The sequence below is a fragment of the Biomphalaria glabrata genome, chromosome 11 (genome assembly GCF_947242115.1).
Source record: "Biomphalaria glabrata chromosome 11, xgBioGlab47.1, whole genome shotgun sequence".
Classification (NCBI taxonomy): domain Eukaryota; kingdom Metazoa; phylum Mollusca; class Gastropoda; family Planorbidae; genus Biomphalaria; species Biomphalaria glabrata.
Genome location: NC_074721.1, coordinates 20,923,827 through 20,943,206, shown reverse-complemented (window position 1 = coordinate 20,943,206; position 19,380 = coordinate 20,923,827). Strand labels below are relative to the sequence as shown.

The window sequence follows — 19,380 nt, the reverse complement described above, 5'->3', positions numbered from 1 at the left end:
GTTTTCCCATCATTTGTCTTTATGATGTAAGATCTGGGTGATGAATGTTTCTTAATGACGACTGCTTTCTGCCATGTTTGTCCTAGACGAACTCTCACCTTCTCCCCGACAGAGTAGTCTTTAGGTAACCTTGCTTTTGCATCGTACCTCACTTTGCTTTTCCTCTGTCGTTCGTTGAGTAATGTCTCTGCATTTTCAGCTACCGATGGTTTCAATAGTTTGGGATCAGTTGGAATGATGTCCCTGAGTCTTCTACTCATCAGTAGTTGTGATGGCGAATAAAGCAGTCCGCTTATCGGAGTATTTCTATACTCGAGCATAGCGAGATATGGATCTTTCCCACTTTTGTATGCTTTGTTGAATATCTGCTTTACGATACCAACATACACCTCACTTTGTCCATTTGATTGAGGGTATCTGGGACTTGATGTTGTTATCTTGAAACCCCATTCAGAAGCAAACTCTCTATATTGATAGCTATTGAATGGCATATTGTCACTATTTCTTCTGGTATGCCATGTCTAGCAAAAATACCTTTCATTGCCCTGATAACACATTCTGCTGTTTTGTTCTCCAGTCGTTTTATTTCAGGATATTTGGAGAAATAGTCCACAACTAGCAAATAGTCATTGTTTCGCCATTCAAACAAATCTGTCGCAACCTTTCTCCATGGTCTGTCTGGTACAGCATGAGGTAGCAATTTTTCCTTCACATTATTTCTTTTGAACGTTGCACATGTTGCGCATTTCATTATTGTTGAAAAAATATCTGTGGACAATCCTGGCCAAAACACACTCTGTTTTGCCTTCGATCTGGTTTTCTCAAGACCAAAATGACCTATGTGCAACTTGTCGAGAATTTCATTTCTCATACTTGAAGGAATTATAATTCTGTATGTTCTGTAGTCACAGATTAATAATAAATTACTGTAGACGTTACTAATTAATAATGATAATAACGAGACTGTCTTGATCAAGGTAGACATATATAACTAACTTTTATTTCCGTCCGATTCTCTGCTTTCGCATAAAACATAAACAACAAACAATGACGTAATATCTTCTAATATTAACACACCATTATTCCTTGCATATTTGCACAGCTGTTGTATCCCTCAAGTACAACTATGAGCCATCCACTAGGAACAATTTTGAATATACGTGCCTACAGAAATCTGAATTATTAGTTCTTTGTAATCAACATTAAAAACTGATCTCGTTATATGACTACTCGCTTATGCTCCTGTATTTGCGACGATTATAATTGATGAGCTGCGGCGGGTATATTACAATGAACAGCCTAAATGATCATGATCTATATACAATTTTTCGATAACTTTGACTGCTCACGGTGTAACATTGTCTGGACGTTGGTATGTTCAAGTGTTTGTTATTGTAAGTTAAAGTATAATAATAAATAAAAGCTTCAAATACAAAAGTCATCAGAACTTTTTCAACGTTCGTAAACTTTCATTATTATTATCACGATTGTATTTTGGAGAGATGTGCATTGTATCCACAATCATCTGACATACACGAATTCAGAGGTGCCTACAAATTCATCCGTGAAGCAACTCAGCGCTGAATATTTTTCATGAGTTTAATACAAAGTAAATAATCCAAAGTACAAGTCACTTTATACAATGACTTGAAATAAAACATAGTAAGGCAGTGTTTCTCGCATTTCCGGGTGGCGACTCCCTAGATAACAACATTTTTCGTTCGAGCCCCTTTTAGAAGCTGTAACCCAGGGAGCGATGTAGGCTCCAATAGAGAGGTATGTGAGTTTTTTGTTTTTTTTTAGAATGTAGTGAAAAAAAAAAGAAACTTAGTCACCACGTTTAGGTTTTATTTTTCATTTAGCCTTCTTAGATTTAACAGTGTATAGAAATGATAGAAACCAAATTAACGTCTTGTTTACATAATTTGTAAGCCTTGTAAAAAGTTCTTCCTGAAAGTAGAACTGAAGATACGGCAGGTTTCCACTCAAGTCGGCGAGGGGTCTGACCATTTTTTCGCCGCCCCCCCCCCCTTCCCGTTGTTGTATGGTTGTTGGCTTGTAGCTCAAGACAGCTAGTACAACTGAACCGTTGTAGGCATTTTATATTTGTTAATAGCTAAACTTAAGAAAACTTGAACAAACTTTTTTGTGAACAAAAACTCAATATAACTGTTATTATTGAAGATTTAACTTGAGATGAAATATAGATCTAATAGTAATGACATAAACTGATATTTAAACAAAAGCTAGCTCACAACAAAAATAAAGTCTTTACTCTTTCATGTTTTAAGATCGTCTCACATTTGCACTAGGCATGCTAATTTTTTCGTTGTCACTGCATAACTACCAATCAATCGCTTAACCGCCGCCTATGAAACACACACACTCCATAACACCCCTTTTTTTGACTTTTTAATTACCGGTAATAGATCTACTTATAGTGCGGGCTATTTGACTCAAACAAATATTACAACAACCGCGAAAATTCATGGCCAGAATTGAGTACGTGCCTATGGAAAAACCCGTGGGATTCCCTCTTACACTGCTCTATTTTTTTAGTTCTAGCTCCACAATAATTTCTTATGTACGAATATCGTTTATATTTTCAAAGGATAATAGAATAATTAGAATTTATTTAAAATATTTAAGAATTTTTTTTTATTTAACTAATTTTTTTTTAAAGTAACCTTGGAATAATGATTTGTCCGCCCCCTAAAGTCGGCCGCCTGCGTGCAATGCACACATTGCACAATAGATAGCGGCGGCCCTGCTTAGTACTAATTGTATGAGTGCGATGAATCATTGATTATTATAGAAAATAAAAAAAATACTTTCATGACTATACACTAACCTCAAATTGTCCTCCATATTGTGAAAAGTATGGACCAATTGACATCATCAAATTCGTACCAAGAAATTCTTCTCTGCTTCGCAACCTTTTTCTAATGACGTTATGACAATCTGCGTACAGAGTCACAGTAGTGGCGTCCACACTTAGAGCAATGCTGTGCCAGACATTCTCGGCGATGTCCATTTTGAACACGTAGTTGTTGCCCAAATACTGAAATTTGATATTCTTCCCCAGGAACAGCGCCACCTGCTGCTTACCCTGGACATCGCTGATGACGAAAAAGTAACTCCTTGTTCTTCTGTGTCCCACCTTGACCTTGGTTAGTAACGAAAACGTTGGAGGGAATGTTTTCTGATAGATCTGAGAAATTGGGAGAGAGAGTTTGGCCTGTTTACTGATTGTGTACGTTTCTGATTGATTTGAACTTTTGGTGACTCCAATCGGCAATTCTCGCACGCGCATGAGCGTCAAAAGGTCATGGCTCACTGAAACAGAAATAAAAATGATGTAATTCCTCCTTGATAGTAGGCCTAAAGTAGGCTGCAAAAACATAACGTTGCTAAATCAAATGCTAAAGCTCCATGGAGTATCTAACAATGTGTGATGTTTAGTAGATCTTTGTCTTTAAAAAAATTCATAGGGTATCAGTGATAAGTAAGTTGGATTAGCCAGTTAATGTTTCAACCATGGAAATCACTCCAAACCTACATTATTCTACAATGATCTAGATCCGCTGGGAAATCTATTTTAAAAAATCTTCAGGCTCTAAGCATTATGTTAGGCTCACGTAGGCTAATTTCCAACAGAGAAATCTTCATCCTTGTATAACTGCCGAAATGTTCCCCCGAACACCATCACTCTACTGTCTCTACAAGTAGCTTCCAGAAAAACAAATATTGTATATAGAGAGGCATATAGCCTGGAAAAAAAATCAACGGGCGTAGCCGGTGGGTAATGCAAGTATTAGTATATAAACAATAAATAAGAGAGGATCAATTCAGTGAATTTAAAATTGTATTTAACATAAAAATGTCCTTTGAAACTTCAGCGCATGTTCGCATGATAAGTCATTACGGTTTATAGGCCTATGAAGTTTCACACAAGCGATATTTAGAGATAGTGAACGGCTAGGCCGCCTCAAGTTTGCTCTAAAACCTTATGGTTTGTCTACTTTAGTTGTATATTCTGAGGGAAACTCTGTTACGTTGTTATTACAATTTTTGTTCAATGTCAAATTTCTGTAGGCCTCATCATCTATAGTCACCACTTCTTTGACTCTGAGAAGAGCATCAAACGTTTAGGTGACCAGCGGGCATTCTTTTTATCATGCATATGAAACTCCTGAGGAAAATCGTTACGTATGATTACAAATAAAAATGCATGCGGTCCTGACATTGATCCAATCAAACTGTGTAGCGTTTACGACATCAATTACACCCAACTCACGTTTCCAGGCCCTACGTAGTCTTTAGTGATGCCCAATCCACGGCCCGCGAGCCATATCCGGCCCCTAGAAACTTCTGCCCACGATGCATAATGAAGCCTCATAGGTTACATTGAACTCAAGTTACTGAACAATTTTTTTTAAAGGCGAAGCGGGCCGTGACAAGAAGTTTGGACTTTTCAATAGCACGCAAGTCGGAAAACGTTGGGTATCATTACTTTCAGCCACTTTTCAAAGTTTCATGCCATAGCCATTTTAAAATGGCCGAGAACTCGTGAGCACGTGAAATACAACTGAACTCTTAGCACGCGGACATTTCGTGCACTTCTCAAGGGCTTTGTGTGGCACAAGCTTGTGTATACATTTGCTTCATTCTTTGGATGCGGGAGGCGAGTGTAGATAATGAAACCCATGTGTTAATGATGTGAACATTAACTTGAACACATGAAACGGTGTATGATTACTAGAGCAGCCATTAACTTCTCTAATCTAAAAAAAAAAGTAATTATAAACTCCCTTGAACTTCATCTATTGACAGTTACATTGTAGAAGAGCGGAGTCAAAGTGTGGGACTCAGTGCTACGTGTATTGAGGATGGAGGGTAGTGAAGTTTCCTTTCCAAAAAAAATAAAATAAAATTGTATAAAACGTGGCAATATGGCAATTTAAATAGCATTTTGTCTTTGAATGCTTGTTGGTCAATTGCTGAAGATCTTAAGGTTCTTAATTTTACATTTCAGTGGAGCGAAGACTTTTGTACATTTGTGATTTAAAGACGTCACTTTATCTAGCACCATTAGGAACATGAACTAAAGGCGATTGCTTTTTATTTATGAGAGGAACTTCATTGGTTCCATGGCTACATCTCGAAGTGAACTCTCTCGGCTTATTTTGGTAATAGAGATCTATAATCGCAAGGCTATACTTGGTTTATCGAATTTGCTTGTAGTTTATAGCACGACACACTATCGCACTTTTTTTTTAAATTTTGTATTTTATATGTTACTTGTGGTAAGTGAGCTGCTGGTAAGTGAGCTGCTGGTAAGTGAGCTGCTGGTAAGTGAGCTGCTGGTAAGTGAGCTGCTGGTAAGTGAGCTGCTGGTAAGTGAGCTGCACTCGATTCATTCTCTTTTTTAGTCATTCAAAGGAGAGAACACCCAATGAAAAATATAATATAGCGAATAAACTAAATAGTATAGAACAGTGAGGCCCAAACTTATTCGACCTGCGGGCCATTTTAATTTTCGACATTCATGTCGCGTGCCACGTGAACGAATAGATACATAAGTGAAATGAAATGGACCTGAAACTTATCTTAGTAGTGACCCGTGGAACAAGTACTTATATTCAATGATGGGATAGTCGAAGTGAATCTTTTTTTTTTTAACATGTCAGAAAATGGTTTCACCTCGCTAATTAAAATGTGATTAACATTGTAGCTAGTTTTACAACCAACTCATTTTATTTTATTTATTTTTTTGGTAAATATTCTCATAAATTCTTAAATCTCTAAGCGTAGTTTAATCATGGTTTAACAATCTTTTATTCGTGGCTAAAATCAAGAAAGCCCCCATATTGGTTTCATAATGCAGTCTATTATTTTTGGCTTATTATCATGTTCCACAAAAAAGTAAAGATCAGTTCACTTTTCCTGGCAGATTCTACATTCAGTGTCACATTTCATAAACACACAAACGTTAAAATCATAGTACCAATCCATCCTACAAAAGTGAGGGCCCCAGTGTAGGCCCTAATGTAGGTAAAGATACATTTTTTCAACTTTTTTTTCTGTTTTGGGAGGGGTAGGGATTTTCTACACTTTGTGCCGACATTTTGGCGGGCCGGATGAAACTACTTCACGGGCCGGATCTGGCCCGCGGGCCGTATCTTGGGCATCACTGGTATAGAATGTCAAGAGTATTGACAAATACACACAAAAATTACAAAAGAAAAGGCCACTTTTACTTTCAAGCACACACACACGCACATTACAGAGAACCCTTTCATTTCGAAAACAGCAACATGAAATCTTACATAATAACATTTTTTTACACACTTCAAAGTTCATATTAATCGGCAATACTGGTGATTGATAGATCTTGATCTTTCTCTGAAGCAATTTACTTACTATTATTTTAATTAGAGAACAAGAGAAGAGCCTTTTTTTTACTTCTGCCTCTACATCACTACATATTTACCTTCACAAGAGAAGAGGTTACATGTTCTGACTTCTGCCTCTACATCACTACATATTTACCTTCACAAGAGAAGAGGTTACATGTTCTGACTTCTGCCTCTACACCAATGCAATCACTAATGTTGGCTCTTGAGCATGTCCGTCTTCTGATCTGTTGACCACCAGAGCATCCGGCATTACAGGGTGACCATGGCGTCCAGTGATTCCAGCCTGCAATAATTGTAAGTTTATTAATCTAGTTACACCATCATAAATTAATCTAGTCACACCATCATAACTTATTCTAGTCACATCTTCATATATTAATCTAGTCACCACATCATAAATTAATCTAGTCACAGTCATAAATTAATCTAGTCACCACATCATAAATTAATCTAGTCACACAGTTACAAATTAATCTAGTCACCATCATAAATAATATGTTTGGGTGTAGCTTGTTCAATAACGTAGATTTGGTCAATGGAAATTGACACTGTTGTTTTATTTATCGCTGGGTTATTCTCAGTATAGAAGATAGTTGGGAGGTTTCTTGTGGCGAGTATTTGTACTAAGGCGAGTATTTGTACTAAGGTGAGTATTTGTACTAAGGCGAGTATTTGTACTATTGTGCTCAATTAAGCTAGGTGTTAAGGTCCGATGTTCAAACGATATAGTTATTTAATTATTTTTAATTAGTTATTTAATTGTCTACCAGCAGTTAGGCGATACAAGTCAACGACCGCCAATAACAAGGCCTAACAAGAATACAGCAACAATCTATTAGATGGAAACAAGAAAAACAATGTACAGGGAAATTGTTAATGTCCTCCCCCCCCCCCCCCCCGCCCTTATTTGTTTCCTAATGACAATGTTGTTGTTGTTGTTGTTTTGTTGTTTTAGTAGTTGTTTTTTTTTTACTAACAATAATCACCAAACAGACTATTTCTTTTGAGGTACTTCGTTCCACTTGAAGCTGTCACTGCCAGGGAGGTGAATAAAAAAAAGAACTAGGCAAACATCTTTGATTGTGTCGGAACAACTTCAGTAGTCAAAGACCAGGCCGTGAGCGCGCTGAAGTAACGGGACACGGCAGACGTGATGGTGTTTCGCTCAAGGGGACATAATACCCGTATACGCTGGCTTCCCACGGCGCTTCGCGGGCCGGCGCATCGCAGTGGAGCCATCAACGGCGCCATTAGCCTAGCGCCCTGGGTTACCCCGGAGATCCAAAAATGATATGTACACAAGACATTTGATCGCCCAAGTTAACAATCTGTGCCAGGATAAGAATGAAATAAATGTTTACACTGCTGAACTATTTGTCTTCATGTGGGCCTATAACGAACCGCCTGTACTCTGGTTTCTACTCCGTGTATGTCAGATTCCATGAGTGAGAGGTGACTGTTTTTTTTTTTTTTTGTAAAGCTTTCTTTGTAATCATCGTAAATCAGCTGGTCAATGTTTAGAACAGACAGTAATCATTGAACCTTGGTGTCTATCAGTGTTCTGCTACTAGCAACTCAGAAACGATTTGATCCGGTGAATATAAGTTTAGTTGACCAGGAGGTGGAGGCTGTTACCGGTTATGTCGCTAATCACTAATTTTTATGTTCTTTATACATAGTAGTCCTAGAACCTAAACGATTGTAGCGAAATGTCTGCTTATTGATGTAGATGGAGTGACTTTGAGCACTGACATTCTTCTAACCAACAAATCAATGTTGACATTTGATTGAGTGCAATGAAACAAGCGTTCAATGAAAATATAAACACAAGATCAAAATATTTTTTTTTAAGTTAAGCATTTAAACAAGAAAAGATGACATGTGTGTTGAGTTTAGAACTAGTATATTCCCACAAGAGACAAATACATGTCTGTTGAGTTTCAGACGTGTCTTCAGTAAGAAAGATGATTGCGGAGGAGCTCCAAACCTCCTGCAGTAGGAAAGATGACGACGGGCATGGTTCGAACTTGAGACCAGCATCACGACAGTCCAAAGCGTATACCACAGGGCTGCCTTTGCTCACGCTTTGATAATTTCAAGGTCTAGGAGCATAATGTAAGGTTTTGAAGAGTCACTATTGACGCCTCAAAGACTCACTTTTGGGATTATTGGAAATATGGGAATAAAACATGTATTGAATGTATACAGGGCTTGCAGTTACTTTGTAACACTCAACTATATTCCACTGACATCTCAAAATTTAAAATTCATACTTGATAGAAGAGATGAGCGTAGCATCTAGCTGTGGACCTCTAGCACACTCCAAGCTACTTTCTGTTCAGGTTGAACCAGTTCATTGATGTACGGCTTACCAGGGGAAAGCATCCGAAAAATGTCTCTGAGAGATGTCAAAAATAAAGGGGGATAACTCACTAGCTTCTTTTGATATTAAATCATGCGAACATGTCAAATGAGTGGTCTTGGCTACCGTCTGGTCATGTCCTTCACACTCCAGTACCTCTCCCCAATTGCAAGCTCCCACCCACGTTGGGCAGGACAACTGGCAATTTTGAAAAGACAACGTGGGTTTACATTGTGCAGGTAACATTCTAAGTAAGAAGACTTTGTATTGAAATGTAATATCCAGTGTGAATATAGAAAATATCCAGATAATATCCAGATAAACATAAGAAAAGTTAATACAGTGTGGATAGTCTAATACAGCATTCTGTTGGTAAGTAAGTACAATGATATAACAAGGTGGTCCACCCAGCCAGATAAAAAGGAAGGTTTCAATATTTTCAGAAAGAACATCAGAATCAAAGACAAATGACAGAGAAGAATGGACAAAGAAGGTTGACGGATATTAAGTGGTGCCCCAGAGGTCCACAGACCTAAGGATAGGTGAAAGTGAATATGAAGTTAGATGTGAACCTGGCCTAACTAATGTCTTAGAATGAATGTATAATTTCTCTAATTGTTTTGTAAAGGGACAACAAAAAAACATTTTCGTAAAAAAAAAATTTATTTAAAAAATGTCTTTAGTTCAGTGTTCTATTGTTCTATTACAATGATGCAGTTCACGCGATAATATGAAAAACTACTTATTAATTGTTGTTTTAAATTCTGTCCAACTTATATGCATACTAAATAGATTTTATCTCTTTAAAAAAGTAAAAAAAATTTTTGCGTAATGTAGAGCTTACTATAACAGAACTTACTTAACTTAGCAATACAAATTTTAAAAAAAAAATTTAAAACCGTTTGCATAAATGTGTTAAAAATATGTTGAGTCTGTATCTTCCCTACTAAGGAGCCTCCCGTGTTTGATACTATTAATAGTGAATAGTTGTAAAAGTGGTGTATTTTTATGAACAAACTGCTTGCATAAGTGATTAGATTTTTCGCTTTCAGAAAAGAAAAAAGTAGCCTTTGCATCAGAACTTTGAATGGTCTAAAATATTATGATGTCGGATTTTACTATCTTTTCTAGTTTACGAGATCTAAACGGGACGGACGGACAGACATTCCATACAAAACTAATAACGCCTTTACCCTTTAGGGGGCCGCTAAAAATGGTTTAGCGTTATGTGAATAACTTGAAGTTCATTAAAATTTTATGTGGGTTAACATAAGGCATTTGAGTAGATGATCTTTTTATGGATAAATCAAAGGTCTGTTATATAACACGTGATTTAACGGTTTGTGGATAGATACTAGACTGAACCTTTCAATTTTAACCACGACAACATTAGAAGTGCAACTTGCAGCAGTTATTTAAAAATAATTTAAAATAAATATCGCTAGATTATTTCGATTCTTGTCAATTAAACTAAAGTGATCCATCGGTAACTGGATAGTTAGTAATAGCTGAAAATAATACATATTACTAAATTTGTATCCAGCTCTAGATTATTTTGGTCAGTAATACAAACTCTATTCATATGTCCTATGACTCTAGAGAGATTCATGAAACTAAACGAGTTCAGATCCGTTTTACTTTTAAGATCTTCTACAATCATTACTTTGGATTTGGAAACATTTGAAGTACAAAAGTAAATTTAAAAGTTGAAGAATAATTTAGCAAGTAAAAAAAAATATGTTAAAAAAAAATCCCCTCCCTTCAGTATCACCTTTCACTTTCACAGCGTTTGCTAAATGTCAATAAAATGTATGTTTACATCAAATTATACGCGTTGGATCAAAGCAATTTGTATCAAATGACATTTGACTTACGAACAGTGGGAGACCGGAAAGAAAAGGTTCAAAAAAGAAAAGGATGGGAGACCGGGGGGGGGGGGGGGGGTTCAGAAAATCAAAATGTCAGCAGACGATCATGACAAGGGAAGCAGACGAGATGAAGGAAGAGACAAAAAAAGATTCTAAGACAAACAAATCTCCAACACTGAAGACGAATCTAAACATTGTTTTGGCTGAGAGTCTGAGATGTGTGTGAAAACACTGAGCTCTAGATTTCTGTGTTCCGTGAGGGTGTCAATAGCAGTGTACAGTTTACGGAGACGCTGTGAATAGTCTCTGAAAACTTAGACTACGACAAGCGCCAACAATGGGGGTGTCATGTACACTTTTTTTCCTCCAATAACAGAATTAAAGGTTTAGAGGGGTGGGGCATTTGACCAACGTTTGAAACAAAAAAAAATCTAGATCTACTACTAGTATTTTTTTAAAGAGGACTTTTTTTGGCTATTTATACGTAAGTAAATATAGAAGTTAGGGTTATGCTTCTCATATGCATAATTATAAACTTTTATGACAATACCAATCTTTTAATATGTTATTAAAACTTTAAAAGAAGAAAGCACTTTAACGTTTAAAGAGTCTACAAAATATCACTGTACTAGACTAGAACTGTACTAGACTAGAACTGTACTAGACTAGAACTGTACTAGACTAGAACTGTACTTAACTAGATTTTCCTGCACTAAGGCCCAGATTTAGGTAGGGTTGTGTAAAGTTTGCAGCCACAAGGTTCTCGAGCCTGAAGGAGCCTCGCAATTTTACGTATACCTATGCTAATTGCTGTTCTTTTTGTCTGATTTAAGCATTTCTGACACTGAGAATATTTTGTACAAAATGAACAACATAAATGTAGTGAATCAATAAGTTTATCAATCTGCTTCGTTAGTCTCCGTCTGGAAACTTAATCTCAACAGAAACTGTTTTCAAAAGGTTAGCACACTAGCTACCTAGCTACCTACTAAACATACACACACACACACACAAATCTCTTTGCAATGAAAGATTTGAACCTCTTGTCGTCTAGCTCAAAATGTAATGTATAAAGTTCATTGACCTAAAACATTGAGTTCTCTTTTCCAATAGGATATTCTCCTATGACTAAACAACTGTGTGTGGGGGGGGGGGGGGGTTCTCCTCCTCTCAAAGACCTCATCCTCCACACGGAAACAAAAGTACTGTGATCAGCCATTCAACCCCTCAGCTGACCGCATTGTAAAGTCTTCTTCAGGTCATTAAAGCTCCCGTGAATGTAGAGGTTATTTAGACACTTCTAAAGTAGCTCAATTGCTTTGAAAACATTCTCTGGAAGCAGACGATGTTTAGTCTTGGCGCATGCGCCAGCTCGCCCACACGTAACATCCTATTTTGTGTGCGTATGAGTGAGTGTGTGTGTGTTTCTTTCAGCTGTTTTCCCCTCCCCACCTCGCCCATCGTTTTTTGCTAATTCGTTGACTAAGGTTTTCATTGGTCAAAATATTTCAGAAGTGAACGAGTTGATGAGTGAAGACAGAAAAAAAAAGTTTTCAGGAACATTCCAGAAGCGATATGCAATGTCATCACTGAAATTGTACTCCTTCCTTCAGTGACTTTTGAACATCAACACCAAGGAGAGGGGGAGAGAGAGGAGGGTACAACAACAACATGAAGAACATTTAATGGGAAATTCAGAAAGACTTTTTTTTTTTGTTGTTTTTCAAATTCCTTGAACGATGTGGCTTCAATGAGCACGGTGACACCAACAGGAAGATGAAGTAGGCCCAGTGCTTTCTTTGTTTGGTCATATATTGAAAGGGGAACAAGATTTGAAGGGATTGCCAATTTGAAATTCTCAATTTCTCCACACTCCATTGTTATTATTATTATTTGTTTCATAATGTCAAGCAAAAATTAAAATGGTAACATTGGAACTATAAATGTATAAAAGTGGTTGTTGTTGTTTTGTTGTCATTTTTGTAATACAGAACGTTTATATTCGGTACTTTCTCTAGACAAAATGTTTGTTTGTTTTGACTTAGTGTTAGAGTACCAGGTAGGTTGTGTTGTCAAAAGTCTGTCTATTTATTGTCCGATCTCGTTCTGATAACGATGTTGTCAGCTATTTCAGGTATAATAAAACTAAAGAACATTAGAAGCTACAAGATGCAATGGAGATCCTTGGATTCACATCAAGTCGACAAGTCTCAAGTGTTGATAAATCTTTGAATACTGATTACTCTCTCTAAAACAATTCTGGATAATATACTAACTTATTAAATGAAGTTTACTTTAAAATTTAACAGTTATGCAAATTCTTTAATTTGTTATTGTTTTTTTTTTCCTTTTTGCTTTTCTCACAATCCATTCATTGTATTCCCATAATTCTTCAACCGTGAGCTTCCTGACTCTAAGCCAATCAGCTTTTAAAATGTTAACAAATTTACACAAATATTTCCTTTCAGCTAAATATAATTACAAAATAAAATGATCTAAACAGCAAATTGATTCTGTTTTGTCAAGTGGATGAAAGTGATTCATCTTGGTCCAGTCAATCAAAGTCACCGAACGTCCGTCATCTATTGTCCTTTCTCCGCTTCTGCAAATGTTCACTTTCAACCGAGATCAGCTTTCAGGCCAAACAATTAAGCGAGTGACCAGCGCAACAGCCGCTGTTGACCTCTTGTATGGCAGGAGTTACGCACGAAATGACCCAATAACTTCAACCGCACGAAGAACATCGGAGTAGGAAGAATCACATTAACTGCGCATGTCAGGGAAACAAACTACAAAGTAACATTCTCCAACGACTTCCGGTTTCGATATTTTATTTCCGGTTTTTGAATTTGACAAGATAGAATTAATAACACTTGTTAATTGTATTGTTGCATAGATTAATTTAGTAATCCAAGTTGTCTTTTTTTTTGGAAAGTATAAAACAAATGGTTAATGCCAGAATGAATGAACAAGAGCGGTTGTATTTATTTCATTTCGTTCATTTCTCTCTGGATACACAGATACTGAAAGAAAGACAGAAAATAAATAAATATGTCAACAAAGATTTAGCTCGATCCCAGGCAGACAATTTACCAACATGAACTACTGCACCCCACCTTTATCACATGAACTACTTAACCCCCACCTTTATCACATGAACTACTTAACCCCCACCTTTATCACATGAACTAATGCACCCCCACCTTTATCACATGAACTACTGCACCCCCACCTTTATCACATGAACTACTTAAACCCCACTTTTATCACATGAACTACTGCACCCCCACCTTTATCACATGAACTACTGCACCCCACCTTTATCACATGAACTACTGCACCCCCACCTTTATCACATGAACTACTGCACCCCCACCTTTATCACATGAACTACTGCACCCATACCTTTATCACATGAACTACTGCACCCCCACCTTTATCACATGAACTACTGCACCCCACCTTTATCACATGAACTACTTAACCCCCACCTTTATCATATGAACTACTGCACCCCCACCTTTATCACATGAACTACTGCACCCCCACCTTTATCACATGAACTTCTGCACCCCCACCTTTATTACATGAACTACTGCACCCCCACCTTTATCACATGAACTTCTGCACCCCCACCTTTATCACATGAACTTCTGCACCCCCACCTTTATTACATGAACTACTGCACCCCACCTTTATCACATGAACTACTTAACCCCCACCTTTATCACATGAACTTCTGCACCCCCACCTTTATTACATGAACTACTGCACCCCACCTTTATCACATGAACTAATGCACCCCCACCTTTATCACATGAACTAATGCACCCCCACCTTTATCACATGAACTACTGCACCCCACCTTTATCACATGAACTACTGCACCCCCACTTTTATCACATGAACTACTGCACCCCCACCTTTATCACATGAACTAATGCACCCCCACCTTTATCACATGAACTAATGCAACCCCCCCCCCACCTTTATCACATGAACTAATGCACCCCCACCTTTATCACATGAACTAATGCACCCCCACCTTTATCACATGAAGTACTGCACCCCCACTTTTATCACATGAACTACTGCACCCCCACCTTTATCACATGAACTAATGCACCCCCACCTTTATCACATGAAGTACTGCACCCCCACCTTTATCACATGAACTACTGCACCCCCACCTTTATCACATGAACTAATGCACCCCCACCTTTATCACATGAAGTACTGCACCCCCACCTTTATCACATGAACTAATGCACCCCCACCTTTATCACATCAACTAATGCACCCCCACCTTTATCACATGAACTACTGCACCCCCACCTTTATCACATGAACTACTGCACCCCCACCTTTATCACATGAACTACTGCACCCCCACCTTTATCAAATGAACTACTGCAACCCACCTTTATCACATGAACTACTGCAACCCACCTTTATCACATGAACTACTGCACCCCCACCTTTATCACATGAACTACTGCACCCCCACCTTTATCACATGGACTACTGCACCCCACCTTTATCACATGAACTACTGCACCCCACCTTTATCACATGAACTACTGCACCCCCACCTTTATCCTATGAAGTACTGCACCCCCACCTTTATCACATGAACTACTGCACCCCCACCTTTATCACATGAACTACTGCACCCCACCTTTATCACATGAACTAATGCACCCCCACCTTTATCACATGAACTACTTAACCCCCACCTTTATCATATGAACTACTTCACCCCCACCTTTATCACATGAACTACTGCACCCCCACCTTTATCACATGAACTACTTAACCCCCACCTTTATCACATGAACTTCTGCACCCCCACCTTTATCACATGAACTACTGCACCCCACCTTTATCACATGAACTAATGCACCCCCACCAAAAACTATTAGCTTTTATAAAACCAAATAAAGCTCTGGACCTAGACTGCTCAAAGAACTAAGCTACAAGCTAACACCAGTATTCAAAATACTTTTTCAAGCATCACTCTCAGGGTAGGGTACAGACAGACAGGAAAGAAGCTAATGTCACCTCCCTGTTTAAAAAAAAGTAGAAAGTACAGACCAGCATCACATGTACACGGTTAATCACTTAGATAAACATAATGTCCTCAATCCATACCAACATGGCTATAGGAAATATAGATCATGTGAAACTCAACTAATAGGATTAACTGATAATTTTTCTAAGGCATTTGACAAAGTTCACCACCATAGCTTGCTTAAAAAATTAAAATACTTTGGTTTTGCTGGTTCTTTGCATCAATGGATTTGGTATATCCTGATAGGGAGAGAACAAAGTGTAATAAATAATAAATGGTTCCAAATCAACATCAATAATAATCAACACATAATATGTAGCAACATCATAAATCATTTAGATACACACAATGTCCTCATAGCTTTAGAAAAATATAGGTTATGAGAAACTCAACTAAAAGGATTAATTGATAATAGTGAGGAAATAGATGCAATTTTATTAGACTTTTCTAAGGAAGTCGACAAAGTTCACCACCATAGCCTGCTTAAGAAACTAAAATACTTTGGCATTAATGGTTCATTACATCAATGGATTCAGGAGTTTCTAATAGGAAGAGAACAAACTGTAATACTAGATGGCTCTAAATCAACACTAATTATAGTAAACTCAGGTGTACCTCAAGGAACAGTCTTAGGCCCACTACTGTTTCTAATTTACATTAATGAATAAATTAGTACTTTAGTTCAGAAACAAAAGTCAGATTATTTGTAGACGATTGCATATGTAGAACAATAAAAACTAATATAATAAAATAGATACTGAGCTTGTTCAAAGAGAATTAGATGAAAACTGTCAGTTATTAAGAGTATAAAAAAAGCATTACTATTTCTATTCCTGGTAAACCAGTAACACAGACTAAAAACTCAAAATATTTAGGGGTAATGATAAATTAAAAATAATCATCAAGCGTCCATATTGACGACATTACAAAATCAGGCAAAACATTCGAGTTTCAGTTGTTTCCCTTCTTGCTGGACAGAGTCCCCCTCCCCCCTCTCCCAAATTCACTAGACCAGAGATGTTCTAACGCTAATGTCACGCTGACATCATTGCCGCTTCATGGGTGAAGAAACATCTACAAAGAAACCTTTATAGTCTCCCCTTTGTGTGTGGAACTTCTCCGTTTACTGGCCAATTATTTCCCCTTGAGCATCCAGTAGACCATCTCGAACTTTCCACAACAGACTCCAAGCTCATAAAACTATCATTAATACAATCTTTGGCCTCTGTAACTAACTGTACGTCTGGGTCTTTAGCATATCTTCAGTGTGTTATTAGCATTTTATTTATACCAGGGACTCTCAAATACTACTTTTAAAAAATTACTCAAGGCCACCCGGTTTTATAGATAATGGATTCACTACAGGTGTGAAACATTCTCTAAAATACATTTATGTCTATACACAACATGGATGAAACATTCACTAATAGACAATCTATTTATCTGCCAAATCTGTCTGGTAGAGTGATATGCGCTCGGGGCTGGCGTTAACATGGTCCCCAGTTCGAGCACTGTCATCAATCCGTCTGGCAAGAAAAACATGTCACTAAAGTGTGACTCTACTAGAAGTCATCCTAGAATTATTGAGTCAGTCTGTACAATTGTTTTACTGTCTTATTGCGCTCTAAAGGACAACATCTTTACATATCCATACACTTGTATAATTGAAAGAATACTCATAAGATGTGATCAAGAAACGCTATAACATTTGTAGAAATATTCTCCGGAATCTCCATTTATTTAGTTTTTTTTTTTATTGTATCCTTCTGACGAAAGAGAATCAAACCTTAAGATTGACTGTTGAATAGGTTACGTTTTTTTTTTAAAAATATCTTTTATTCTTTACTAGATGGATAGAAACAAGAGAAGAAAAAAAAAAGATCTGATAAAAACTTGTGAAGCAAAATTGTAATGATTTTTTTTCTTAAAAAAAAGACATTATTTCATGGGCTTAAAGTTAAAGAAATATAAACTAGAAAACATACATCTTTTGTTATAAGAATTATTTTTTTGGTCTTGAAAACGACTCACTTTTGTTGTATGACTAAAATATTTTTGTTTCTAGACGTACTTAGCGTTTTTAACATTGAAGCAGCCTACAGCGTAAAAACTACAGCCTACAACCTACAGCTTAGAAACTACAGCCTACAACCTACAGCTTAGAAACTACAGCCTACAACCTACAGCTTAGAAACTACAGTCTACAACATACAGCTTAGAAACTACAGTCTACAACCTACAGCGTAAAAACTACAGCCTACAACCTACAGTGTAGAAACTACAGCCTACAACCTACAGCTTAGAAACTACAGTCTACAACCTACAGCGTAAAAACTACAGCCTACAACATACAGCGTAGAAACGACAGCCTACAACCTACAGCTTAGAAACTACAGCCTACAACCTACAGCTTAGAAACTACAGTCTACAACCTACAGCGTAAAAACTACAGCCTACAACCTACAGCGTAGAAACTACAGTCTACAACCTACAGCTTAGAAACTACAGCATACAACCTACAGCGTAAAAACTACAGCCTACAACCTACAGCTAAGAAACTACAACCTACAATCTACAGCTTAGAAACTACAGCCTACAGCTTAGAAACTACAGCCTACAACCTACAGCTTAGAAACTACAGCCTACAACCTACAGCTTAGAAACTACAGCCTACAACCTACAGCTTAGAAACTACAGCCTACAACCTACAGCTTAGAAAATACAGCCTACAACCTACAGCTTAGAAACTACAGCCTACAACCTACAGCTTAGAAACTACAGCTTAGAAACTACAGCCTACAACCTACAGCTTAGAAACTACAGCCTACAGCTTAGAAACTACAACCTACAACCTACAGCTTAGAAACTACATCCTACAGCTTAGAAACTTGAAGAATGTCAAAGGTTCCAATGCTACACTACATGAGACGGTCACGAGATAAGTTGAAAATCAAAACTGGAAACATTTCAATGACACGAAGGAGAACATATAAAATCTGCAAAGTTTTGTAAACTAGAAAAAAAAATTAATCATTAATAATTCAATTGTTTATTTTTTTTTTGTTTGTAATGATATATGACATGTCTATGCCAATGGATATTTGTGCAAATCTTCAACTTGATTCGAGAATGGGTTTGGGAGAAATATTGTGCAAACGATTTGACCAGACAGAGAGACGTATATAAGCTTTGTAATTACAAAAACAACATAAAATTTTAAAAATAAGACCAACTACAAAAACATATATACAAGGTTACAAAGACAAGCTCAAAAATCGGCCCCCAAAGTAGTCCACCTAGGCAGGTAAAAAGGCAGGTAAAAAGGCAGGTTTCAATATATTCAGAAAGAATATCAGAATGAAATTCTATCAAAGGCAAATGGCAGAGAAGAATAGAGAAAGATTTTTGACAGATCTTCTGTAGTGCCCGAACGGTCCAGCTGACTAAGGGATAGGTGAAAATGATAGTGAAGTTGTATATGAACCTGGCCTAACTGATTTCATATAATGATTATCATGTTGATCTAATTGTTTTGTATAGGGTCAATCTCTTATTGAATGTCTCATAAAAAAAAAAAACATTTCTTAAAAAAAAAATATTTTACAAATTCTTAGTTTAGCGTCTCTTGTGTGAGTGGTTGAGCGTTGTACTCCACGCGAT

The 19,380-nt window shown here is 37.2% G+C and overlaps 1 protein-coding gene across 2 annotated transcripts in view; it reads right to left on the bottom strand.

Annotated features, from left to right (window-relative positions):
* Positions 1–19,380, bottom strand: part of LOC106074349 (von Willebrand factor D and EGF domain-containing protein-like) — a 55,080-nt gene that overhangs the window by 10,208 nt on the left and 25,492 nt on the right. For both annotated transcript variants that reach the window (XM_056004638.1, XM_056004639.1), the window contains exons 4-5: positions 6,553–6,702; positions 2,852–3,336 (exon numbers count right to left, since the gene is read on the bottom strand). In XM_056004638.1, coding sequence (XP_055860613.1) covers positions 2,852–3,336; positions 6,553–6,702 — 635 coding nt within the window. The remainder of the gene's footprint in view (positions 1–2,851; positions 3,337–6,552; positions 6,703–19,380) is intronic.